Source organism: Thamnophis sirtalis, unplaced genomic scaffold (genome assembly GCF_051295495.1).
Source record: "Thamnophis sirtalis isolate CommonGarterSnake01/CBP01778 unplaced genomic scaffold, rThaSir2_p1.2 scaffold_11, whole genome shotgun sequence".
NCBI lineage: Eukaryota > Metazoa > Chordata > Lepidosauria > Squamata > Natricidae > Thamnophis > Thamnophis sirtalis.
The window spans coordinates 5504542-5531982 of record NW_028261391.1 but is presented as its reverse complement, the minus strand read 5'-3'; the positions used below and the strand labels follow the sequence as shown (position 1 = coordinate 5531982).

Sequence of the window (27441 nt, the reverse complement as noted above, 5' to 3'; positions counted from 1 at the left end):
GTTTCAGCTCCACAGAAGTCCGTGCCAAGATGTTAGTCCTAATAAATGAATGGGGTGTGGTTTTTTTTGAACTTTGTCTGGAGGCTCATAAATTAATTAGGTCAGCTCTTGGAAACTTCACATTGTCTTTGCTTAATGTTGAATTCCAATATTGCATGGTCACTTGCCCCCAGGGTTCCTGTGGCTTCAACACCTTCTATCATTTGAGTGAGAATTAAGTCTAATGTGGCCGGTCCCCTTGTTTCCTTCTCTACTCTTTGGGAAACCAAGTTGTCTGCTAGGTTCATTAGGAACCTGTTGGATCTTCCACTTGGTGCAGAATTTTTTTCCCAGTTGATGTTGGAATTAAAATCCCCCATTACTATTGTGGTGTGCTTTCTACATACCTTAGTTAGCTGATTAGCAAAAAGTTCATCTACTTCCTCTGCTTGGTTGGGTGGCCTGGAGTATAGATCTATGGCAATGTCATTTCCCCCCAACCTTTAATATTGACCCAAATGCATTCAAGATAGTTCTCATCATCTGTAGAGATGTAGTTATTTCTTATATATAGTGCAACTCCACCTCCTCTTTCATTTGGTCTATTTCTTTTAAATAATTTAAATCCTTCTAGCTGTATGTTCCATTTGTGGTTTCCACTCCACCAAGTTTCTGCAATGCAACAATATCATATCTGCCTTCATTTACTTGAATTTCTAATTTACCCTGTTTATTCCTCATACTCTGTGCATTGGTGTATAGACATTAGAGTCCATTTTGATTGACCCTGTGTTTACTATCTACATAACTTGTGTTATGCTTGACTGCCCCTATTTTCTTGCCACTTGTATGATTCATGCACATGGTATGACACTCACTATTAAATGCTTGGTTTTGCTTGACAGCAGGAGTGATAATCTTTCCCGCACAAACATCTATGTTACATGTACTGATAACCCTATGAGTTTTAGATTGCTGGGGACAGAAATGTCCGGTATCAATTAATTATCAGTTCAGTTTAAATGTTTATCCAGAAAATCTTTGAATTTAATGCCAAGTAATTCAGTTCCTTTCTTGGATGGGTGCAAACTATCTCTTTTGTAAGTTTTTCATTGGACCAGCTGCAGGCATCATGACTAGTAAAACCAAAGCCTTCCCTTTTACACCACTCCTTTAGCCACACATTAAACTCATTACACACTGGCCCTCCCCTTTTTGTTCCTTATATACTGGTAAGACCTCTGAAAAGATAAGCCTACAGCCTACACTACTAAGTTCATATCCCAAGCTCTGCACTTTATTTTTAACCAGTTCTCCAAACTGTATAAGCAATTAACTAACGGTTCGGGTGAACTGGTAACAACTGTCTGAATCCCACCTGTGCCTTTTGGCCATTCTTAATTCAGGTTGTAACCCATCTGATGAAGAACACAATAAAGTGTCTAGACCAGGGTTGACTAACTTTTCAGCACCTAGTGCCGAAACCAGCATGCCACCTCTAGCACGCGTGCCATAGGTTTGCTCTCATTGGTGTAGACTGTCCTGTCAATATAGAGAAAATAAGTTTCTAAAGAGCAGACAATTGTATATGGTGAAAGGTCTTAGAATTGAGGATTTAGGGAAGACACTGGTGGTATCTTAGCTGTAAATAATCTATTTTATATGATCATAACAGTTCACAACTTTGATTCACTTGACAGCATGTAAAAGAATATGGAAATATATACTCCATGTGGGTTGGACATTACCTTATGGTAGTGCTATCTGGATTCAAAACTGTGAAAGAAGGAACGGACTGTTTCCCCAAAGAATTCTCTTATCGACCGGAGGATGCTTTCCTGACAGCTGTAGGGCAGAGAAGAGGTAAGTAGAAATAATAAGGAATTGTATCTAAATAACTATCACACTGTTACAATTTGTGTGTCAGGCCTGCAATTATATTCCTTTTAGAATTTTGGCCTGCCACACTTCCTCTTATTTCATTATGCTGTTTCAATAGTATAGTTGATGGGAGAGGGGAATAGACAGGAGTAGGATTGTGGAATGTATTGTTGTCATTCTTTTCTAGAAGACCAAGGTCATCTTTTGTCTCCGCACTTTTACACCTGACTGGAAGCAGCTGGGTGGAGATGCCAGTGTGGAAGAAGATTGGACCATGTGATAGATTGTGGGTGTGGGGCCAAGATCATGAACTTTTAACGGGGTGCGATTCTGGTGTAATTTCCAGAATTGGCATTCCACAGCAATGTGCTAAGATGTCTGCTTTATTAAATTGGAACTTTAAGGATCATTTTGCCTTGGACTCTGATTTAATTCTACATGATACTTGAAATGCTGACATTGTGGGGATAATATATATAGCAAGGGGAGGAGAGGAGTAAGGGATAATAAAACGATTTCTTTTTCTTTAAAATACTTTATATGAAAGTATAAAGCATGCAAGTGATGATGGAAGGATGATTCCTTCTGTCAGTTGCTGATTTGAATTGTTTTTCCCTCTCTCTCCCTCTCTATGCTTTTTTCTTTCTCTTTTTGTAGGCAGCTGAAATGATTAGACATTAGAAGGGAAAGAAGGGTAAAGCTTTTTATAGGGTGATATGATTAAAAGCTAGGCTAAGTGATAAAAAGAAAGGGAATATTAATGTACTATACTTTTTGTTTGAAAGAATGAAAGTAATAATTGGAATAACTGAATAATGAAAGATTGCAACCTAATATAGATGTATATTGCTATATTGGAATTATATAAGTTTATTGAATGTAATAATAATATTTAATCTGATCAATTTTGTTTGTATCAGAACATATGCTGCCCGGGTGCCACAATGTTCATGCATTGATTTGATATTTTTATAAAAAAAGAAAAAAAAGAAAAAAAATTGGAATCCTTTATAAATAATATAAATGACTTATAGTTTAATTGAAAATGCATATTTATATCGTCCTGATTTATCTCTTCCATGAACTTTTCTAAGAGTATTTTCCTTCAAATGGGCATCAACAAACTTAATATATTCTGGGGACTTTTTACCCTGTTGCGTGACTTCATAAATTATAGGGTTGATCTCCTTATGCCATTAATGAAGTTCAGGAAAGAATGATTCTACCATGTAAAGGTCTATGGAGATTCTCAGCCATCCAGGTCATGGTTGCCCCAAAGATACCTTTTAAAGAGAAAACTGGACATTCTTGTTTCTCAAAAGGACCTCTTGAAAAAGCATCTTCGAGATTCAACCATGTAGCAAACTAACAATCTCAATATTTGCAATGTTTTCTCTGTCCCCTTGAATCCAAATATTTCATCCCCAAGATCAGCTATATATGGTCTAATGTGCAGAGGATTGTATACAGCTTGTATGGTGAGATCATTTTTAGACAGGTATTTCAAAACACTTATAGATTTCTACCTATAATTTGATCCCTCCTTGTCCTTTAAGGACTGCACCATTATGGTATAACCATTATGTGAGCAAGATAACATCTTGCTCACAAAGTATGAATGCTCATTAGACAGAGTATTAAAAGGCATGTTGCCAATCTTTTCCCATCAGTGAAACATAGAAGCAGCAGGAGAATGATGGCGATGGGGACATTTCTGTTCGTTTTGCTGCTTGCTCTGCTGATTCTCTTCTTCCTGAGGCAACTCTGGTCCCGAAGACATTTGCCTCCTGGTCCTTTGGCTCTACCTCTCATTGGGACCTTGTGGGCTTACGGGTTTCGGCTTCGCGAAGATTACTTCCGTAAGGTATTTAATTAGAAACAGTAATCCAGTCATATACAAAATAATAATTAATTGTTTTCTTTGTATCATCACTATAAACAAATGTATTAAGTGAATATTTGCTTAATATGAATCCATGAAATATTCCTTCATGATGAGGAATTTAAGTGCTAGTCATGACGCTTGATTAGTTATGTTCCTCATTGAGCCAGAATATTCAAGCTGAGACCTGGTCACCAACATTTCACAGAACACAGGCCAGAGCTAACTAATGGGCGCGGGTTGGGACTGCTGGGAAGGGTTGGGATTCCGGGGAAACATTAAGGCATTCCATTGGGGGGGGTTTACCATCGCTACTATTTGTGGGAGAGGCAGATATGGTGGGTGCTGAGGGCCAAATTATGTTCGGGGGACGCAGGTTTGCTGTTTAAGAGCAATCATGCATTCCAACCCTCATCACCCTTCTCACACCCCTGGGTGCTCGGGATTACAGGACCCTGGTCTCCAGCTGGTGTCTCTTAACACCAGGTTTGTGGTACATAAGGGTCCCCTCATTTACAACCTCATACAAGAGGGTAGAGCGGACCTGGTGTGTATTATGGAGACCTGCTTGGGCCATGAGGGGGGTGTTCCCCTTAGTGAATTATGCCCACCAGGCTTCCGGGCGTTTCACCAGGCAAGAACCCAGGGCAGGGGCAGGGATGTGTGTGGCTGTCGGATTGGTCACAGTTTGTGTTGACTGGAGGGCAGGGATCAACCCCAAGGTGCATCACTTGTGGGGTGCCCCAGGGGTCAGTTCTGTCACCCCTCCTGTTCAACACATATATGAAACCACTGGGTGAGATCATCTGTGGCTTTGGGGTATGGTATCATCAATATGCTGATGATACCCAACTTTTCATCTCTACCCCAAACCACCCAAACAATGCCCTCAACGTGATGTCCCAATGCCTGGAGGCTGTGCAGATCTGGATGAGGAGGAACAGGCTCAAGCTCAATCCCTCCAAGACTGAGTGGCTGTGGTTTCTGTCATCCCGATTTGTGCATCTTGTTCCATCTTTGATGATAGGGGGAGAAATTTTAGTGCCCTCAGAGAGGGCCCACAATCTGGGAGTCCTCCTGGACATGCAGCTTAGTTTAGAAGAACACTTGACATCCATGACCAGGGCGGCCTTTTACCAGGTTCGCCTGGTACATCAGTTGCACCCCTTCCTGGATCGGGATGCTCTGTGCACAGTTACTCATGCCCTCGTCGTTTCTTGCCTGGACTACTGTAACGCTCTTTACATGGGGCTGCCCTTGAAGAGCATCCAGAGGCTTCAAACGTTCCAGAATGTGGCTGCGTGGGTGATCATGGGGGTACCTAGGTGCTCCCATGTTATGCCCCTTTTAGGCAGCCTGCACTGGTTGCCGGTTGTCTTCCGAGTGCGATTCAAGGTACTAATCATGACCTTTAAAGCGCTCCATGGCTTAGGCCCAGGATACCTGCGAGACCACCTACTGCCACCGGTAGCCTCCCACCGTCCAGTGTGATCCCACAGAGTTGGCCTCCTCAGGGTACCGTCAGCCAGACAGTGTCGGCTAGCGACCCCCAGGGGGAAAGCCTGCTCTGTGGGAGCGCCTTCCCTCTGGAATGAACTGCTTCTGACATGCCCTAAAAAGTTGACTTTTAAAGCAAGCCAGCCTGGCCTGAACAAAATAAAATAAATGATTGATTATTGTTAATTTTAATCAAATTTTAAAAATGTTATTGTTAATATTAATTGGGTTTGTTTTTGGATACTCTATCTAATTTTCTGTTTAACTTTTGTAATATGTCTTTTTTTAATGTTGTACGCTGCTCTGAGGCCTTTAGGAGAAGGGTGGTATATAAATCCAACAAACAAACAAACAAACAAACAAACAAACAAACAAACAGCAGAATGTGAAAGAAACTTCACAGGGATGGACTGGTATTTTAGAAGGCAGACTCTAGTTCAATCTTACTAAGAAATGTTTGCTAATGGAATGATTTCAAAGATAATGATTATATCAGGGATGTGCAATCAGGGGAGACAGGGGAGGCAGGGCCTCACCACTGTCATGATGAAAAGAAAAAAAATTAAAAGGAAAAAGGCAGAGGTAGTTGCTGCCAGACTCACAGTGGATGACTGCTTAGTGTTTAACTGCAGGAGGAGGCGAGAGAACCACGCGCCTCCTTTACTCTATCTTTATGATCACTTGAGCAGAGTTAAGCAAGGGTTAAAAGGTGAAAAATTCCTTATGCAAAGGAGGCTCGTGGTTCTCTCGCCTCCTCCTGCTCTGGCAGCAGCAGCTTTTGCCTTTTTTTTTTACACTTTTTACATGTTCATCATGGCGGACAAGAGGAGAGTTGAAATCCTCTGTGACACAGCTGGAATGGGTATGTGTGTCAGACGGAGGGAGGGGGGAGGAATTGAAAATTATTGTAATTTAATTTGTAAGTAATTTTTTATTGTGAGTAATTTGTTCGTGTGCATGTGTGTTTGTTTCTTCACTCAAACAAACTCTCTCTCAATTTGAGAGAGAGTTTGTTTGAGAAGAGAGGGAAGGGGGAAAGGTAGGGAGGGCAGCCTTGTTTGAGAAGAGAGGGGCAGCCCACCAGCAGAAGCGGGTCTTTTACCTGCCTCTGCTGGCGGGCTGGCACATTCTTTCTTTTGCCTTCTGTGCCCCCCTTCCCTTTCTCCTCTCCCCCCCCACCAGGAGCCCCGTCTTGCTCCCTTCTCCTTTTCCTCCTCCTCCTCCTCCTCCTCCTCCTCCTCCTCCTCCTCCTCCTCCTCTCCTCTTTCTTCACTGGCTGCCGCCTTGCCCCCCACCTCCTCCATTTCTGCCGCTGTGTCCGACAGGTGTCTCACATCTATGGCAGCCATAAACACAAACCGCCTGTCAGGGACAGTGGTGGCGACATTGCTTCTCACCGCTGCCACACTCCGCCGCCTCACCCCCCACCTCCTCCATTCCCACTGCTGTGTCCGACAGGTGTCTCACATCTATGGTGGACATAAACGCGAGATGTCTGTTGGACACAGTGGCAGAGATGTTGCTCCTCACTGCTGCCGTGCTCCGCCACCTCACCCCTGCCTCCTCCATCCCCGCTGCTGTGTCCAACAGGTGTCTCACGTCTATGATGGACATAAATGTGAGACCCCTGTCAGACACAGCAGCGAGGATGTTGCTTCTCACCGCTGCCACGCTCTGCCGCCTTGCCCCCCGCCTCCTCCATCCCCACCGCTGTGTCCGACAGGTGTTAGATTAGTGATTTGAAAAATATTTGCAGAATCATGCTGAAAACCTCACTATCTGCTTCTAGACGTGTGCTCCTTTCTCAGAGGCTAATTTAGCCATGTATTTTTCTTCATGTCTAAGAGTGTGATCATCCAGGGGGAACTGAAGAAGCTTCTCAAATGAGAAGCAAAATGTCTTCAAAGAAAAACAAAGTCCAGTTGCCTTTTGAAAAAGCATCTCAAGGACATCCATAATCTGGATGACTGAGAATATCTGCACGCCACCTCTGGCACACATGCCATAGATTCCCCATCACTGGCGTAGACTGTCCAGTCAATATAACTATCAGTTGGATGGTTCGGGAATTGATGGCTGAAAAAAGCAGGGGGGCAAAGGAAGATGCTGAAAAACGAAATGGACCGCTGTTTTTGCAGGAATCTTAGGGAGAGAAAATAAGTTTCTAAAGAGCAGACAATTGAATATGGTGAAAGGTCTTAGAACTGAGGATTTAGGGAAGACACTGGTGGCATCTTAGCTGTAAATAATCTATTTCATATGATCGTAACATTTCACAACTTTGATTCACTTGATAGCATGTAAAAGAATATGGAAATATATACTCCATGTGGTTTGGACATTACCTTATGGTAGTGCTATCTGGGTTCAAAACTGTGAAAGAAGGAATGGACCGTTTCCCAGAAGAATTCTCTTATCGACCACACGATGCTTTCATGGCAAATAGAAGGGGTAAGTAGAAATAATTGTATTTAAATAGCTATCACACTGTTGCAATTTGTGGGGATAATATGTATAGCAAGTGGGGGAACGTAAGGGCTAATAAAATGATTTACAGTTATGAGATAAGGAATAGAACTATTGCTATAATACGCTTTACCCTACATTATGGTGCATTTCCATTGTATACAATCTTCTTTCATTTCATTGATAAATTGATGTAGACATTGCATTTCCTTTTGTAATTATTGATGTTTCTTTATGTAATGCATAAAACCACATATGATTGTTTTTTATTAATTTTTTTTCTTTAGATATTCTACCATTGATGATGTTGCCAAGTTAGGTTAATGAAACGTCTGCAAGAAAACAAGCAAGCTCAGAGAGCACCAAGGGCCCCTCACACAATTATACACTGTGTTTCCCCAAAAATAAGACAGGGTCTTGTTTTCTTTTGACCCCCAAAATAAGCACGGCCTTATTTTCAGGGAGGTCTTATTATTTTTGAGGTGCAGTAGGTGGCGAGCATGGTCACCTCAGGGCTGCTGCTGTGTTGCAAATTTTTTTTATTGAAAATTTTGAAAAAAAAACTTTTACAAATATTTACTTCCCTCCCCCTACCCTCCCCCCCAACCTCCCCCAACCTCCCCCCCCGGCTTCCCAGAACCAATACAGGGTATAAATTTTTAACAAAGATATTCTAAGATAAACTTAAAAAAAGTTACTATCATCTTTCATTTGAACTTTAACTCCTCTTTGCTAGGCTAGCTCTAAACACATTATATCATTCCTTGTTTCTTCAGTCATAAGCTATCTGGAATTTCTTAGTCCCATATTTATTTTGAGTATAGTCAATCCATCTTCTCCACTCCAGTTTATATCTCTCATTGGAATGGTCCTTGAGATATGCTGATATTTTAGCCATCTCTGCTAGGTTTGTTACTTTTAATGTCCATTCTTGAATAGTAGGCAAATCTTCCTTCTTCCAGTATTGCGCCACCAACAGTCTTGCTGCAGTTATTAAATGCAAAATCAAGTTAGTCTCTATAACTGTACAATCAGTAATTATACCTAACAAAAATAACTGAGGGGTAAACTTTATCCTTTTTTTAAGAACATTTTGCATAATCCACCATATTTTTATCCAAAATGCTTTAACCTTTTTAAAAGTCCACCATATATGATAGTATGTAGCATCAGCACAATCACATCTCCAGCATTTAGGTTGTAAATTCAGATACATAGAGGCCAGTTTTTTAGGATCTAAATACCATCTCTAAAACATCTTATAAAAGTTTTCTCTCAAATTTTGGGCTTGTGTAAATTTTACATTTCTTACCCAAATCTTTTCCCATGTGTCCAACATTATCGGTTCTTCAAAATTTTGTGCCTACTTTATCATACAATCTTTAACTAATTCTATTTCCGAATCCATTTCTATTAATGCATTATATAGTCTCTTTATATGCACTGGACTTTGATCCCTAATTTGTTTTAGTAAATTATCCTCATTTTGCATAAAACCGATTTTTTTGATATTTTTTCCATCTGGCTTGTAACTGCCCATACTAAAACCATGTTTGAATTGCCTTTTCCTATTTTAGTACATTCAAGGGTTTTAATTGTAATACACCTCTTTCTAAAGCGAGAAGCTGTCTGTATGTAATTACATCCTGTTTTTGTACTATATTTATGTTTTCTACTGTGTGTCTAGGAATTGCCCACATGGGTATCTTATCATTTAGTTTGTATTGATATTTTTTCCAGACCCGCAGTAGAGCATTCCTTAAAATATGACTTTTAAAATTCTTATTTACCTTTTTGTCATATAGCAGGTAAGCATGCCAACCATATACCAAATCATGCCCTTCAATATTAAGTATTCTATCTATGGGGGATCTGCCAAAAGGTTAAGGCATTCTGGATAAAAATATGGTGGGTTATGCAAAATATTTTTAAAAGAAGGATAAAGTTTATTCCTCAGTTATTTTTACTAGGTATATGTACTGACTTTACAGTGGTAGAGACTAACTTGAGTTTGCACCTAATAACTGCAGCAAGACTGTTGGTGGCGCAATACTGGAAGAAGGAAGACTTGCCTACAATCCAAGAATGGACATTGAAAGTCACAAACTTAGCCGAGATGGCTAAAATATCGGCATATCTTAAAGATCACTCAAATGAGAGATATAAAAAAGACTGGAAAAAATGGATTGACTATATACAAAATAAATATGGGACCAAGAAATTCCAGTTAGCCTATGCTTAAGATCAGAAATGATTTAAACTTTTAAAAGTTAGTTCAGTAAGAAGAAGCTAAGGTCAATGTAGAATGTCATTAATTTCTTTATTTCTTTTTTCTCAATAGATTTTAGACTGTGTTAGTTAAAAATCCATACCGTGTACGGGTTCTGGGAAGTCGGGGGGGGGGGGGAAGGAGGAGGGGGGTTGGGTGGTGGAGGGAGGGAGGGGCATACAAAAAAATTGTACTTCAATGTTTTAATGATTGACGAATGATGAAATATTTGTGTTTTTTAAAAGAAATAAAACCTTATCTAAAAAAAATATATATATTAAGTATTCTATCATCTGTTAAGTTAATCCAGTCACTAATTACCGATAAAACTACTGCTTCATAATATAGTTTTAAATTGGGTAATTTCAGGCCTCCTCTCTCACGCACATCTTGCATTATTTTTAGTTTTATTCTCAGCTTCTTCCCTGCCCATACAAATTTATTAATGCCCTTCTGCCATTCTAGTAAATTTGCATCTTTTTAAAGTATTGGTATCATTTGGAAAAGAAATAAAAATTTAGGTAGAACATTCATTTTCACTGCTGCTATTCTTCCCAACAAAGATAACTGTAATTTTCCCCAATTTTTCATCTCTGTCTGAATGCTGTGCCATAGTGGCTCAAAATTATACATATAGTTTCACATTTTAGGTTGAGATATAGACTCCTAGATATTTAACTTTTTTAACTATTTCACATCCTGTCATTCCTTCTAATTCTTCCCTTTGTTTAGTGTTCATATTTTTAACTAGCATCTTTGTTTTCTCTAAATTTATCTCTTCCTGATTTCTTCCTCTAGTTCGGTTCTTTCCCCCCCCTGTTTACGTCTATGTAACCTATTTAAATTTATTAGAATTCCTCGCATATATGCTTTACCTGCCTCCCAAACCATTTCCATAGATGTACCCCTATTCATATTAAAAACAAAATATTTTCTTAACAATTTTTTACATTCATTAATATTTTTCTCATATCTAAATAAGTTTTCATTCAATCTCCAAGTCCTCCTTGCTTGCGTCCCAAATTCCAATTCCATCCAAACCAGATTATGATCTGATAAAGCTCTGGAACATATCTTCATCTTCTTTACCCTAGAAAGCAAATAATTGGTTGTTAGTATAAAATCAATCCTAGAAAAGTATTGATGCCTATCGGAGAAAAATGTAAAGTCATATTCTTCTGCATTCCTTTCTCACCAGATGTCTCTCAGTTCGAAATCATCTATCATATCGAAAAAGGACTTGGGTAGTTTCGCTCGGGTTTGGATATTTTGCCAGAGACCCTTCTTGTCTTTCTTGGTATACATAGCACCGTTCCAGTCACCCAGCAATATGCAGGATCTATAGTCCCAACGTACTAACTTAGTATGGAGCGTTTTATAAAATTTATCTTGTTGTTGATTGGGAGCATATATTCCCATTAGAAGTATCTTTTTCCCTTTTAATACCAGTTCTAATGCAATATATCTTCCTTATGTAAGCGTTCCAAATACCATGTAAAATTAAATCAGAGTCAAAGCCAAAACTATGCTTAAAGTTCCAATTTAATAAAGCAGGCATGTTGGCATAGTGCTATGGGATTCCGACTCTGGAAGTTACATCAGAATCCCACCCAGTTAAAAGTTCATGATCTTGCCCCCACACCCACAGTCCATCACATGGTCCAATCTTCTTCCATGCTGGCGTCTACGCCTAACTGCTTCCGGTCAGGTGTAAAGGTTTGGGAGACAAAAGATGACCTTGAGCTTCTAGAAAGGATTTTTTTATTTTGATAACAACACATTCTACCCTTTGCTAAATCCCCACCTTAATAAGAGTGTGGCAGACCAAAGATTCTTCCTTAGACTAGATGTTTTATTTCATTTTCATTTTCAATTTATACAGTCACTTATATACTGTGCAATTAAAGAAACAATAAACACAACTCTTCTTATATTCCAAAATACAAAACCAACATAACACTTCAACTCTCCATACACCCTTTCTTTCTCCCCCTCCAACTTTCATTTCTCCCCTTCCACAATCCCCTCCTCTACTTCCCCTCCCCCTCTAACGTTCCTTTCTCCCCCTCCCTCCATCTCACCCTCCTACCATTCCCCTCTCACTCTCTCTCTGCTCCTCCATCTTCTTTCCCCCTACTCCTCACTTCGGTGTATTTCTGCTATTCATTAGTATATTCGATTTGTATTTTATACTAAAATTGAGAGAAAGGAAAAAAAAAGAAAATAAAAGAAAGGAAAAAAGCAACAGTATACAAGTGCATTCTTGTTGTTTTGAAAATTGAAACTATGTTTCCCCCCTCCCTCCACCCCCCTCCCCCCTATGATCCCCCCTCCCTACCCCCCTTCAGACTTCCCAAATCCCATACCCAGCTTAGCTTTTTATCAAACACAGTCTAGAGTATATTAAAACCAAGTACATTAAAAATTAAGAGATAAAAAAAGGAAAAAAAGAAGGAAATAATAAAATAAAAAAAGAGGAAAAAATCAATAAACTCTTTACGTGGAGCTCAGCTTCCCATCATTATTAAGACTTGAGCAATGTACGTCATTCCTAATCTCAGTTAGTTTATTGCTTGCAGGATTTCAAACTGTATTGAAACCAAATAAGTTAACCAGATAGAATTCTTCTCTAGCTAGGGGCCTTATTTCTTTATCTAAATATCTGTCTGATTCCAAACCTTTAATTTGTCCCTTTTGTAAACACATCTCAAATTCTTCCCTCAGTTTCCTTTTCCAACTCTTCTCGTCCTGCCTCTATCCGTGTCCATATACATACATATACACATATATATGTATATACACACACATATACATACACATACATATATTTTATTTTCATCCGTACTCCTCTCATATATGCTCCGCCTTCCTACAGATTCCCTGGGTGTATCCTTCCAGGCATTATAATCAAATAACAGTTTATACAAAAATCAATTTATTTTCTATCTCAAAATAAGCTCTAATTCAACCTCCACTACCCTCCCATCTACATCACACCTCCCAACTCCCTCCAACCTGAACCACGATCCAAAAACACCAAGCTCTCCACCCTCCTCACCCTGGAAAATAATTCATTAATAATTTATATAAAAGTTCAGAATTATCCATCAAGTCTTTTTTTTTCCCAAGGAGATCAGCATCAGTTCTTTCAGCATTAATGTCTCTTCATCTGTATACAACTATACCATTTTATGCAAAACAAAAGTCACAGAGTATTGTTCAAGTTGAGAATTAAGCCAATATTTTAAATCAGTTAATTTAGTATAATTTCCTTGCAAAGAAGTCATATCATTTTAAGGCTATTTAATATAGCAAGATGTTTATAAAGGTTTCATGAATATCTCCTTAATCAATGGCTGATGTTCATAGATGTTGCTACAATCCACTTTATTTTCAATTTGTCTGGGAGCACGGCTAGATCCTTGTTCTCTGGTCTTCTGCTTTTCCGGAATGGGAAAGCGATACTTCCTGTCTTGTAATAGTGTATTTTGTTGTTTCTCTTCTCCTTCTCTTTTTCTTTCTCCAAGTCCAGGTGATTCAAGGTCCCGCCTTTAGGGTCTCATAATAAAAATCTCGGGCTTCCCGAACAGAGTTAAGACGATATTTTTGGTCATCAAATGTAACTATAATACCAAATGGCACATCCCATCTATACTGTATCTGATGATTTCTGAGTTCTTTAGTTAGAAAAGCATAGTCTCTCCTAGCTCTTAACATTTGGAGTGGTATTTCTTTGAAAACAATCAAGTCCTATCCATCAATTCGCAGCCTGGTATTATAAAACTCTTGAAGTATCGCATTTCTGGATTCTCTTGTAGCGAAATATATAATTTTGTCTCTCGGAAGCTGTCTCTGTTTTGCCGCCCACGAATTCTGGAGATAAATTTTTTGGATCTGCCAATCAAAGTTAAGTCCCGGACTTCCCACCAAACGACTGAAAGCCTCTGAAAAAGTCTGTTTCAAGTTCTCCCGTTCATTTTCACGTAATCCCCTAACTCTTAAAGCAAGCTCCATCTTTTTATAATTTGTCATAACGAGTTGTTTTTCTGCGTTTTCAACTGTTGTAGCACTTCAATTTTAGATGTCAGGTTGGAGTTGGCTTCCTCCAGGGGCTCCAGCTTATCTTCCATTCCAGCAACATAGTCTGTCAATACAGTTATGACTCTTATCATATCCTCCCTTGTTTGAGCAATCTTGGTATCAAGCTTGTCACATAAATCTGTAATAAGTTGCTTCATCTCCTCTCTAAATTCTTTGAGAGTCTCAAAAAGAAATTCTTTCGTTAACAAGTCTCCAGTAGGGGGCTTGGAAGGTAAAGGCTGCGGCTTTGTAACGAATGCCTGAGATGTAAAAGAACGTCTGGGCTGCTTCGATTTCGGTGCCATTATAAGAGGAAAGCAAACAGAGTCTCTGCTCACGTTGATTTGAGATAAGGTAGTTTCAGTAAACTTTTGGCAATTGATAAAAAGAAATCTTCGAGGGAATGGGGCTAATTGGTTTGCAAAAAGTTATTTCCTTAATTCTGTGCCAGGAAGTTGAAGATATAGCAAATGCGGAAGCTATAAAATCGCCATTTTTTAAAAAAAAATTAAACAAAGGAGTCTTTATATAAAATTGAAGCTGGTATTTTAAATAGAGAGAAAAAAGGGTTCACGGGTATGGTCTCTGCTCGGATTGATCTTAAATGAGTTAATTACAAAGGCTTGTCCTGAGGGGGGGGGTAACTCGCCTTGAGCTGAAAAAAACAGCTGAGAAGATCTGGCCGGAGTAAGTGACTCAGCTTACGTTGATCCTTCTCTTTTGTTCGCAGCCAAAAAAAAAAAAAAGGGCTGCGAACTACAAAGAGGATTCTAACTAGCTGTGTCCCTCCCTACTTTTTTCTTGCCTGAAAAAAGAGATATCTAAGATCTTAAATAGATATACGAACCAGAACTCTGAGGGCAGCTTTGTTAAGCTGCCGACGGCGGCAAGCCCCTCCCCCGGAAGCCGCAGACCAAAGATTCTTAAAGGAACCGCTGCAGGCCTGACACCTTGAGAGTTTGCTTCAATTAATTCGGCTTTCATGTACTTTCTTAAGTAAATAACTATACCTTTTTTCTTCTCAGGAGCAGAAGCTACAAAGTATTGTCCAAGTCTTGTATTAATCAAATATTTCTGGTCAGTTGATCTAATATGAGTCTCTTGCAGGCAAATTATGTCATTCTTAAATTGTTTCAAATAATGATTTATTTTCTTCCTTTTCTGTGGGGAGTTTAAACCATTAACGTTCCAGGTTAAAAACTTAGTTGTCATCTTTAGCTCCCTGAAGCTTTTTAAGAGCCATCTGGAAATCCTATAGTTTGGTTTTCGGCCTGGCTCCACCCACTGCTTCTGAACTACAACCTGTGAATTCTTGGACAGTAACATGTGTTTGTTGTAAAGCTTTTTGCTTTTTTAACTCTTGTTCCATTCGCCTGGTAATTACGTGGGTTTGTCTTTGCTCCTTCTCTCCTTCTAGTTCTGAGAGAGGAGGTTGGTCCAGCCTTGATGATCCTTGGGTGGCTTGCTGTCTATCCTGTCCTTCTTGTTATCTTCCTCTGGGTCCTGGAGGGGGGGATGTCCAGCCTTCAGTATATTATTATAAAAATCTTGAGCCTTCCATACTGAGTTAAGACGATATCTTTGCCCTTGGTAAGTAACTGCTAGTCCGGCTGGGGCCTCCCATCTGAACTATAGCTGACTATTTTTGAGCTCATCGACTAAGAAGGCATAGTCTTTCCTCTCTTTGGGTGGTATTTCCTTCAAAACAGTCACCTCCTGACCTCCAATTTGAAGCTTAGTTTTGTAAGACTCTTGCAATATCAAATTCCTCATATCTCTCATAGCAAAATACACCACAATGTTTCTTGGGAGTTGCTTTTGTCTGGCGAGCCAGGAATTAACACGATATATCTTGTCAATCTGCCAATCAAAATTCCTTCCTGACCTTCCCATCAATTGATCAAAGGCTTCTGAGAAAATCTGCTTCAAATTTTCTTGATTTTTCTCTTTGAGGCCTCTTATCCTTAAGGCAAATTCCATCTGTCTATACTGCAACATTATAATTTCATTTTCTGCATCACCAACCTTTTGTTGAACCACATCCATTTTCATTACCAGATTAATATTGGAATCACTAAGAGCTTCCAATTTATCTTCGATTCCAGATACATAACCAGATAGGCACTTAAAAGCCTCTAAAATATCATTTCTAATTTGTTGGTTCCGAATCTGGACTGAGTCCATAAGTTCTTCTGACAATTCCTTATGGGCAGCAGATATCTCTTCCTTTATTTTAATTTCCATCGCAGCTGCATGATTTTTTTAAGGCCTCGGCTAAGGCCACGCTTAGGTCTTTTTGCAGTATTTCTCGAGTCAAAAGCTCCCCTGCAGGGGTAGGAAGGGGTTGGGGGGGTATAGTGACTGTAATTTAGTTCCAGGAGCAGGAGAATTATCTCGCTCTTAGAGGCATTAGAGGCAATCTTTTGCTGCTTAGAAGCCATTTCACATTTAATCTTTTCCACCCAATTACTAAATCCAGGCAAGCCGCTTGTCCAGCAATTACTATTTAGTTTAGTAATAAATCACTACTGATTTAATGATCTCTAAATGTTCTGAGCTCCGTAAAAATCTGTAGCATCAGAGCCTGACCCCCCTCCCTTACAAAGCTGTTCGGCGCCATTTTCTGTGTATTTCTAGCAAGCAGTTTGTCAGAAGGAATTCTTTAAAAAATGGAGTTAAAGTCTTAATACATACAATTAGAAGTTCTCCTGTATCAGCTCTGCCCATATTGGAATCAGTAATAAATCAATCCTTGAGCTGAGGGTGGACGTGTGCCTTTGTTCTGCAAAAAAGGCAGAAGAAGAAGAAGTTCTTGAAGCAGAGAATCCACTATGTTATCGAGTGGCTCCCTCTTTCCACCCCCAGATTTATGTTCTGGGGGAGTTAAATGGAGCGCTGCCCAAACACAGCTTACTCACCTCCTCCTCCTTTGCCCGGAGAGGAGGTAATCAAACTGTTGATGGATACTGTTTAGACAGTTTAACGCAGCCAAGGATCCGGAGCTGTTAAAAACAACAACCCCTCTCAGACCACGCCCAAACTGGAAGCACTGTGTTGCAAAATCTTGGGGAGGGATTATTTTCAGGGGAGGGCTTATTTTAGCACATGCTAAATAGGGTAGTTAGTATTTCTCATATCATAATTATGAAAATTCAAGCTATTTTTACTCCTAGTCATGATTGCTTGGTTAGCTTGTTCCTCTTGCCATCTTGCAGCCAAAGGCTGATCCAGGTCACCCTGTCTTCCCTGCAATGTTTTCTTAATTACAGGGAGACAATTTGCCGTTATTGATGTGTTGAAATTTCTCCCCCATTTTCTGATCAATATATGATTAAGAAGAAACCAAAATTTTAGTGAATTCTACATTTAAGCAATTGCTCCCACAGAAATTAGAATTCTTTATAAATAATATAACTTACTTATATTTTAATTGAAAAGGCGCTTTTATATTGTCCTGATTTATCTCTTCCATGAACCTTTCTAAGAATATTTTCCCTCAAATGGGCATCAACAAACTTAGAGGCCTCTCCTCTCCCCCTTCTCTTCCTCAGACTTCCCCCATAGAGACCTCTCTTCTCCTATCCCCTTCTCTTCCTCAGGCTGGCCCCATTGATCCTCTTCTATCTCCTTCTCTCCCTCAGGCTTGTCCCACAGATGTCTCACCTCTCCTATTCCCTTCTCTCCCTTAGGCTTGCCCCACAGAGGCATCTCCTATCTAACCCCCTTCTCTCCCACAGGCTGTCCCCATTGATCGTGTCCAAACGGCATACAAATATAATAAATCAAATCAAACTCCCAGCCCTCAGGCCAGTTGAATCACACACTGGCCACATCCAAGTGGCAATTGGAAAAGAGTTATTTTCAGGTTGTGAGGGGGAGCAGAACATATAATGTTTATTATTATTGTGTTAATAATAATATAAGAAATACTAATGATCTGGTGGTCATTTTGAAAAATCCTTTCTTAGCAAGGACCTAGAAGGCAAGAGGAACATACATGCCAAATTTCAATTTTGTAGGCTTAATGGTTCTGGAGATTCCGTGAAGTTGTGTGAGTGACATTTCTCTTTTGTGTATATATATTTCCTTAATTTAGTGACGCATACTAAAGTAACACAGTGTTATTTCATTTCTTCCATTGTTTTGTATCCCTCCAGCTTATAACATATGTTTGTATACATGAACGTTTACATCATCTTAGAAGGTCTTGATGTCCATTGTATAAGGTTAACAAGCAATGCATCTGTGGTCACCATGCCACATGCACTTCCCAGTGTCCATGTGACTTCCAAAAGGAATAAATATTTTTGTAAGAAAAAAACCCAGCACAGTCAGAATCTTACAAAATGGCTACATGTCATAACGGTTTGGTATTCCCATCTGAAATCCAAAGAGATATTTGGGAAGTACTGGACTAGTGTTTTTTTTTTTTTTAAAAAAAACATGAATGTTGTCAGGAATAATTTATCATTGTCTGCTGATGCCTTCAGGAATTGGTTTCTCCAATGGCCACATCTGGAAACAGCAGCGTCACATTGGTGTCACGTCTCTGCGGAAGCTGGGCCTGGGGAACAAAAGCATTGAGCATCAGATAGAAGACGGAGCTCAGAGACTGGTGGAGATGTTCAGACAAACAAAAGGTCTCTTTGGGGTAATGGGTAATTTGGGAAATTTGAGGTGATGGGCAAAATCTTTTTTATTCTGAGTATTTTAAAGAAAAAGAGATTATTTGATTTGATTCTTTTTAGTTTTGAAAGAATTGACAGAGTTCCCAATTTCCTTCCTTCCTTCTCTTTTTCTGTTCTTTAAAAATTCATTATGAAATATCTTTGTTTAAATATCTTTGTTTGCAGGAGAGCCTTTTGACCCTTCATTTCCAGTAGTAAATGCAGTTTCTAATGTCATATGCGCTTTGACTTTTGGCCATCAATTTTCTCCTGAAGATGAGAACTTCCAGAAATTAATTAAAGCTCTTGAAAATATTGTGAAATTCTCTGGTGGCCTTTTTAATGGGGTGAGTCATGTTCTATTTTAAAGCTCTGCCAAAACCTATTTTCCATCAGTAATTCCATGGAATCATGAATGGAATGAAGGGAGGAAGCCTTGGAAATTGTCCAGTAGGTATGTCTGTCCTTGAATCAGTCTTGACTCTAGGTGAGAGCCTGGACAAGTCTTTGCAGTTTCCTTGTCAAGATTTCGGTTGTGGTTTCCCATTGCCCACTTCCCAGGGCTGAGAGAGGAGAACTCTTCCAGTGTCATACAGTTGAGTTAGTGCTTGAGTTGGGACTAGAACTCAGAGTATCTCAGTTTCTAGGCTGGTGCATTAACAGCCACCCCAAAGTGATTTTGCCTATGGATGAATCCCACATTTCAGTTATCACCAGCATCTGGCTATCCATCCCATGTTTCAATAGCTTTAGCAAAAGATGTTCCACCATTGTTTGCCATGTTTTAATATTGTTGCAGTGGCTTTCTTTGGTTATTAAGGGTTGTCGATTACTGTGAGCTGCTGAGAACAATGGGAGATATCTGTTGAGCTGTTTTTTTAATTGTGGTGGGTTATAAATAAATAACCTTTCCAATTTCCATTTCAATTAGATGCTTTTGGTGTTACCACAATTAATGAGCTACCTCCCAGGCCCTCACAAGGAGGCCTTTGCTTCTATAGAAGTGATCACTTCCTTTGCAAAGCAAGAAATAGAGAAACACAAGGACTTCAGATCTCTCCATGAGCCACAAGATTTCATTGATTACTATCTTCTACAGATAGAGAAGGTATGAGTTTACTGTGGTTCAATACATGGGCAAGGAATCTTACTCTCTATAAGGAAATAGGAGGAGTTACTGAAATGGTCTTTATTGGATTTTCTTTCTTTTTCATTTAGCTTCTCTTCTGAATGTAGAACCTTTTCAATCATGAACACTCCTTAGACAAGGGAGATTCTCTGGGGAAAATTGGAATTATTTTCGTTTGTCCTCCTCTCATGTCTGATTATCATTTCTTTCCCCCCTTTTTTCCTGAAGATTCCATTCGTTCCATTATGAAGGAAAAGAATTAACAGGGATTTTTGATTAATTCATAATTAAATGAATACTATACAATAATACAATAGCAGAGTTGGAAGGGATCTTGGAAGTCTTCTAGTCCAAAGCCCTGCCTAGGCAGGAAGCCCTATACCATTTCAGACAAATGGCTATCCAACATCTTCTTAAAGACTTCCCAAAGCAAAATACAATATTGTATTTTTGCTGGAAAAGGGCTGCAGGAGGTTGTCGCAGCCAAAAATTGAGCTCAGGAGCCTGTTTGCTCTGGCAGAGCATTCAGGCCACCATAGGTGCCCCCAGCATGTGACATCAAGCTAGCCATGCCCACCCAGGCCACACCCACCCTGGGCCCCCACAATCAAACCCAACTCTTATGTGGTCCTCAATGAAATCGAGTTTGACACCCCTGCCCTACAGCGTCATCTAGAGGTAAGAAGATGAAACAGTTTATGCCCAGGATGTGACAGGTCTGGAGATGTTTTCAGAGGCCCTTTTTCTGGCTTGTGCAGTATTCAGTTTCTCAAGATAATATCTTACTGTGAATCTACCACTTTAATTATTGCTCTCCTGCATCGACTTGTGACACAGAAACAAAAGTAATTAAAAAAAAGCTGCATAGAATTCATTGTAAATTTCATTTTTCATTTTAAACAGACCAGGAATGACCCTGACTCTACCTATGATGAAGAGAACCTGGCTCAGTGTATGTTTGATTTTTTTTTGGCTGGAACAGACACAACTTTTGGTACTCTATTGTGGGCACTGCTCCTCTTGACCAATCATCCTGACATCCAAGGTGAGACAGACATGGCTAATGGAACAAGAGTCACTCTCAGGTTTTAAAATACCCAGGAATTATTTGAAATATATTCCTCATAATAATTTTCCTATGTAGATTCTTGATTCTATAAGCAAGAGAATGAACTTAGCAGGACTAAAGGAAAGAAAAGAATGTACATGCGGAAATCCGGCCATATGCTAAGTAAGGAAACAGAGAGCCTTGTTTGAATCCTAAATAAAATATTCATCAAGGAATTAAAAACTAGAAATCATTTCTGAAACATTTAATAATTTCAACGTAGTAATCTCCCTTGGCTTTCAGATTTCTTATTTGTTTCAGGCCTAAACTTAAATTGCCTGAAAAAAACCAAAATGGCCGTTGCAAGAACAGATTTGGGTTGGGGGGGGGGGTACAGCCAACCTTGAATCATTGTCTGCAGCATTGAGGGACATGACAAGAGACTGAGGGGAGGTGGAGATCTAGCCATGAGTCTGACAGAAGAGTGGAAGGCTACTGGAGGCATAATGAAGATCCAACTTTGAGTCAGAGCTGGAGGCAGCCAAGAAGAATGACAAGCTGGTGAGAGCTGGAAAAAAAAATCAACCCAGAGAGTCAATAGGGGGCCTTGATAATGACATATATGGCCAGATCAGAGATCAGTGACTGGAGGTAGATTTGGAGCCCTTTGGAAACATATGATGGGGGACAGTTTTTACGGATTAAAGATTAACAGAGTTGGAAGGGACCTTGTAGGTCATCTAGTCCACCTCCCCCGTCCAACCAGGAGGCCCTGCCCCATTATTCTACCAGTTGTGGAATAAGAATCAATGAGCTTATTTAAACAAATAGGAGATCAAAGTTTAATGCATATAACGGAATATACAATGTATTAATAAAAAAGGGATTACAAAACAGAATTAGTTAAAGACTGTATGATAAAGTGGGCTCAAAATATTGAAGAACCAATAATGTTGGATACATGGGAAAGAATCTGGGTAAGAAATGTAAAATTTACACAAGCCCAAAACTTGAGAGAAAATTTTTATAAGATGTTTTATAGATGGCATTTAGATCCTAAAAAGTTGGCTTCTATGTATCCGAACTTACAACCCAAATGCTGGAGATGTGATTCTCTCGACGCTACATATTTTCATATATGGTGGACTTGCAAAAAGGTTAAGGCATTTTGGATAAAAATAAGGTGGGTTATGCAAAATGTTCTTAAAAAAAGGATAAAGTTTACCCCTCAGTTATTTTTGTTAGGTATAATTACTGATTGTACAGCTGTAGAGATTAATCTGATTTTGCACTTAATAACTGCAGCTAGATTGTTGGTGGCACAATACTGGAAGAAGGAAGATTTGCCTACAATTCAAGAATGGACATTGAAAGTCACAAACTTAGCTGAGATGGCTAAAATATCTGCATATCTTAAGGACCACTCAAACGAGAGATATAAACGAGACTGGAAAAAATGGATTGATTATATACAAAATAAATATGGGACTAAGAAATTCCAGATAGCTTATGCTTAAGACAGCGGTGGTAAGACCCCTCCTGAAGAAGCCGTCTCTGGATCCAGCTGTTCTTAATAACTATCGTCCAGTCTCCAACCTCCCCTTTGTAGGGAAGGTTGTTGAGAAGGTGGTGGCTCTCCAGCTTCAGCGTACCTTGGAGGAAGCTAACTATCTTGACCCCTTCCAGTCTGGCTTCAGACCCGGTTACAGCACAGAAACCGCTTTGGTCGCATTGACTGATGATCTCTGGAGAGCTAGAGATGGAGGCCATGCTTCCATCCTAGTTCTCCTGGACCTCTCAGCGGCTTTCGATACCATCGACCATGGTATCCTTCTGCGACGACTGCGGGAGATAGGGGTGGGCGGCACTGTCTTGCGGTGGTTCTCCTCCTATCTCTCGGACAGGTCGCAGTCGGTGTTAGTGGGGGGGCAGAGATCGTCCCTGAGGCCCCTAACTTATGGGGTGCCGCAGGGGTTGGTCCTATCCCCCCTACTATTTAACATTTACATGAAACCGCTGGGCGAGATCATCCGAAGGCACGGGATAAAATATCACCAATATGCGGACGATACACAGTTGTATCTGTCCGCCCCGTGCCAACTCAATGAAGCGGTGGACGTGATGAACCGGGGACTGGAAGCCGTTAAAGACTGGATGAGAGCAAACAAGCTGATACTCAACCCAGACAAGACCGAGTGGCTGTTGTGTTTCCCTCCCAAAAATTTGACCACCATACCATCACTCAGGCTGGGGGGACAAAATTTAAACCCCTCAGAAAGGGCCCGCAACTTGGGAGTCCTCCTGGATTCACAGCTAACTTTTGACCACCATCTCTCAGCTGTGACCAGGGGGGCATTTGCCCAGGTTCGCCTGGTGCGCCAGTTGCGGCCCTACCTGAATCGGGAGGCCCTCACAACAGTCACTCGAGCCCTTGTGATCTCTAGGCTGGAATACTGTAATGTGCTCTACATGGGGCTGCCCTTGAAGAGCATCCGAAGACTACAGCTAGTCCAGAATGCGGCCGCGCGAGTGATCATGGGCGCACCACGGTTCGCCCACATAACACCGATCCTCCGTGAGCTGCACTGGCTACCTGTTGGTCTCCGGGTGCACTTCAAGGTCCTACTCACCACCTATAAAGCGCTCCATGGTAGTGGATCTGGCTATTTGAGAGACCGCCTTCTGCCAATTACCTCCCTGCGTCCCATCAGATCGCATAGAGTTGGCCTCCTCCGTATTCCATCCGCCAGTCAGTGCCGACTGGCGACTACTCGGAGGAGAGCCTTCTCTGTTGCGGCTCCGACACTATGGAACAATCTCCCCGTGGAGATTCGTACCCTCACCACCGTCCAGGCCTTCCGCACAGCCCTCAAGAACTGGCTAACCCGTCAGGCCTGGGGATAATCTTATTTCGCCCCTCCCGAATGCTGAGTGAATGTTGAGTTTTATTGTCTAATTTACTTTGTGCACATTTCTTTTTTCGTATTGTCCCACACTCCCCTTCCTTTTTTGATTGTAAGCCGCCCTGAGTCCCCTCAGGGAAAAGGGCGGCCTATAAATAAACAAAATAAAAAAAAAATAAATTAAGATCAGGAATGATATAAATTGTTTAAAGTTAGCCTAGCAAGGAGGAGCTAAATTCAATGTAATTTGTAATTTGTAATTTGTAAGTTTATTTATAGGCCGCCCTTTTCCCTGAGGGGACTCAGGGTGGCTTACAACTTGTGGGGAAGGGAATACAGACAGTGACATATAAAAACAATACATAATTAAAAATAGAAACAACATTCATCATTCGGGTGGGGATGAATTTCAATCTTTAACACCAGGCCTGACGGGATAGCCAGATCTTGAGGGCTGTGCGGAAGGTCTGGAGGGTGGTGAGGGTACGAATCTCCACGGGGAGATCGTTCCAAAGGGTCGGAGCTACTACTGAAAAGGCTCTCCTCTACGTGGTTGCCATTCGACACTGACTGGCGAATGGAACTCGGAGGAGGCCCAATCTATGTGATCTAATGGGTCGTGAGGAGGTAATTGGCAGGAGGCGGTCTCTCAAGTACCTAGATCCACTACCATGAAGGGCTTTATGAGTGGTAAGTAGCACCTTGAAGCGCACCCGGAGACCAACAGGTAGCCAGCGCAGCTCGCGGAGGATAGGTGTTATGTGGGCGAACCGAGGTGCACCCACAATCGCTCGCGCGGCCGCATTCTGGACTAGCTGCAGTCGCTGGATGCTCTTCAAGGGCAGCCCCATGTAGAGCACGTTGCAGTATTCCAGCCTAGAGGTCACAAGGGCACGAGTGACTGTTGTGAGAGCCTCCCGGTTCAGGAAGGGTCGCAACTGGCGCACCAGGCGAACCTGGGCAAATGCCCCCCTGGTCACAGCCGACAGATGGTGGTCAAAGGTCAGCTGTGGGTCCAGGAGGATGTTATCAATTTTCTATTCTTTTTTTCCAATATATTTTATATATTTTGTTAAAGATTTATACTGTGTATGGGTTTTGGGAAGTCGGGGGAGGGAAGGCTGGGGGTGGGGGTGGGTGGGAGGGTGGGAGGGAGGGATGTATATTAGGCTTGACGAGGGGTGTTAGATTTTAATGTAATATGATTGCACATGTATACTGTCTTCTCTTATTTTTTCTTTAAAACTAAGATATGTTAAGTATATTGATATGGAAGCATAAATAACATCAGCATAGACTGGAGTTTGCTCAGAAGCAGAAATACACCAATGAGAGGAAGAGTAGGAAGCAGAAGAGAGAAGAAAGATGGGAAGAGAGGGATAGGAGAGAGGGTAAGGGGGGAAGATGAGGAGGATAAGTAGGAGTGGAATGTAGAGAGAGGAGAAGGAGAAAGGAAGGGGAAGTAGAGTAGGAAAGGATGATGGAGGGAAGAAAGGAGGTAGGAGACAGGTAGAAGAAAGAGGTGTATGGAGAGCAGAAGAGCTAATAATGGGTTTTTTATCTTTCTGGGTGTTGATGACAAGAGGAACTGATGTAATTACTACTTAATACAATAGGATATTGGCTATGTAATAGTATACATGTGATTGTATGTTATGAAAATGGAAATTAAAAAAGTATATTTTTTTTTTTAAAAAAGAATCAATGAGCTGTTGACTGGAGTTGAAGGCCTGGCTGGGGCTGCGAATGTGGGAATCCCATTAGATATGGGGCTCAGAAGCAGATAATAACTTAAAGGTGAAGGCCAGATCCCTTAAAGAACATTGGTGGCAACAGGCCTGATTGAATCAAAGAAAGCTTCTATTTCCATCATTTCTTTTCTAGAGAAAATCCAGAGAGAAATTGAAGATGTGTTTGGCTCCTCGGCGTTGATTTCCTATCAGAATCGGAAGAAGCTGCCCTACACCAATGCCGTGATTCATGAAATGCAGCGTTTAAAAAATGTCCTGTTAGTTGGGGTTCCCAGAGAAAGTACAAAGGATGTGAAGTTGAGGGGCTACCATATTCCTAAGGTAAAAAGCATGTTCATTGCACACCAGTAGCCCAACACGGAAGGAAAATCAGAATATGACACTGGGATAGAAGCTCTCTGTTCAGGAACTGCCAATGCAATCATGCAAAATTGAATAAAGAAGAATAACAAACTCTTGCGAGGGATTCATAATGTGTTTAATACAAATGGATGGACTTGCTTGGGTCGGTGATCCAGGCCAAATTTCCACCACTGGTTCACGCGAACCAGCGCGAACTGGCTAAATATCACCTCTGGGATAATAGATTAAAGGGTTGAACTTAAGTTCAGAATTGTAGTCATATGTGGACATGTTTCTTGTCCATTTCTCGGGGCAATTTCATGTGATAAATATGCACCCAGCTCTCAGTTTTAATGGAAGGGATGGAAGGAAGGAAGCTAAAGAGTTGGGGACTACTGCTGTCTGAAACCGCTCTGGAAATGAACAAATATGGCTCCATAAAGGCAAGCTAAAGCCAAAAGCTTCATCAATATTGTTTATACTTTTTTCCCTTTTGAAACTATGAAACTGCTCTGTTTAATCATCTCTTTGTTTACAGGGGACCATTATTATGCCAGACCTGCGCTCTGTCCTTCTTGATCCTGAGCAATGGGAGACACCTGAAGAATTCAACCCAAATCACTTTTTAGATAAGGATGGGAAGTTCATTGAACGGAAAGAGTTTCTGCCCTTTGGAATAGGTACTACATCCATGATTCCAAAGCAGGTTCTAACTTGAAGATTCCCAGCACTACCACCCCTGAGGTCATCGTAGTTTGAATAGTTTGAACCCTTCTTCCTCCTGGTTTCAAAACTAGAGAGCCTGAAGTTCCCCCTAGGCTATAAACTTTGATGTGCAAAAGAATAGTAATCTTACCTAGAGGTAAATCCCTGAGCAAAAGAAATCAAATGTAGTCCAATGCTACAGCAGCAATTACTCTCAGGAGGACATAAAGGAAAGCTGTTTTGCAGACTGTTAGCCCAACTTTTGTCCAGACAGACAGATGTAGCAAACAAATAACAACAAGAATAGGTATTTGGTTTGTGAAAAGGAATTCCCACAGACTGTGTTCATACCTCTTCCCTCTTCTCCATCTATATCACTGTGGAATAAGTAATATAGTTGCTAGATTACTTTTTTCATGCATGTTTAACTATGTCTTTGAAAGTTTCTTCCATCTAGTACAATCTGAATTAAGGGCATCTCTCTGACAAACTAAAAGGGAGAAAAAAAGCTCTAGGAATTCAATCTGCTAGAAGATACCAGGGTTATCATGGAAATCTCTTTCATCTGTTATGAATCTTTTCAGATTTCCTTGGTGATGGTGTACACCATGGAAAACAGATCATTATCCACAAATCCATGCTTTGTCTCATCTACAGGTCTACGTTCCTGTTTGGGAGAACAGCTAGCAAGAATTGAGATCTTCATCTTTCTGACCAGCCTGTTGAGGGTCTTCAGCTTCCGGTTGCCTGAAGGAGTGAAAAAGCTCAATGAAGAACCTGTTGAAAAAGTGATGATAAATCCACACCCTTACAAACTGTGTGCTATTCCCTTACAATCTTAA

At 40.6% G+C, this 27441-nt stretch overlaps 1 protein-coding gene across 4 annotated transcripts; it reads left to right on the top strand.

Moving 5' to 3' along the window:
- The first annotated feature begins 1709 nt into the window (after positions 1 to 1709).
- On the top strand, positions 1710 to 27441 carry LOC148043468 (cytochrome P450 2J2-like). Of its 4 annotated transcripts, none has more exons than XM_087725114.1 (10): positions 3554 to 3724; positions 7537 to 7690; positions 16386 to 16397; positions 18545 to 18694; positions 18908 to 19068; positions 19653 to 19829; positions 20754 to 20895; positions 25686 to 25873; positions 26433 to 26574; positions 27257 to 27441. In XM_087725114.1, the coding sequence occupies exons 1-10, from the start codon at positions 3554 to 3556 to the stop codon at positions 27439 to 27441; spliced, it is 1482 nt and encodes a 493-aa protein (XP_087581240.1). The 4 variants fall into 4 exon arrangements, with proteins under 4 accessions (XP_087581242.1, XP_087581240.1, XP_087581239.1 ...); XM_087725115.1 differs by lacking the exon at positions 16386 to 16397 and adding an exon at positions 14615 to 14622 and having other exon boundaries at positions 3557 to 3724; positions 7537 to 7694; XM_087725113.1 differs by lacking the exon at positions 16386 to 16397.

Bases quoted from the DNA above. Each gene is read 5' to 3' on its own strand.
- LOC148043468 (XM_087725114.1), top strand. From the start codon at position 3,554: ATGATGGCGATGGGGACATTTCTGTTCGTTTTGCTGCTTGCTCTGCTG. The intron at 20,896-25,685 runs GTGAGACAGACA...TTTCTTTTCTAG, and splicing joins CAATCATCCTGACATCCAAG to AGAAAATCCAGAGAGAAATT. The intron at 25,874-26,432 runs GTAAAAAGCATG...CTTTGTTTACAG, and splicing joins GGGGCTACCATATTCCTAAG to GGGACCATTATTATGCCAGA.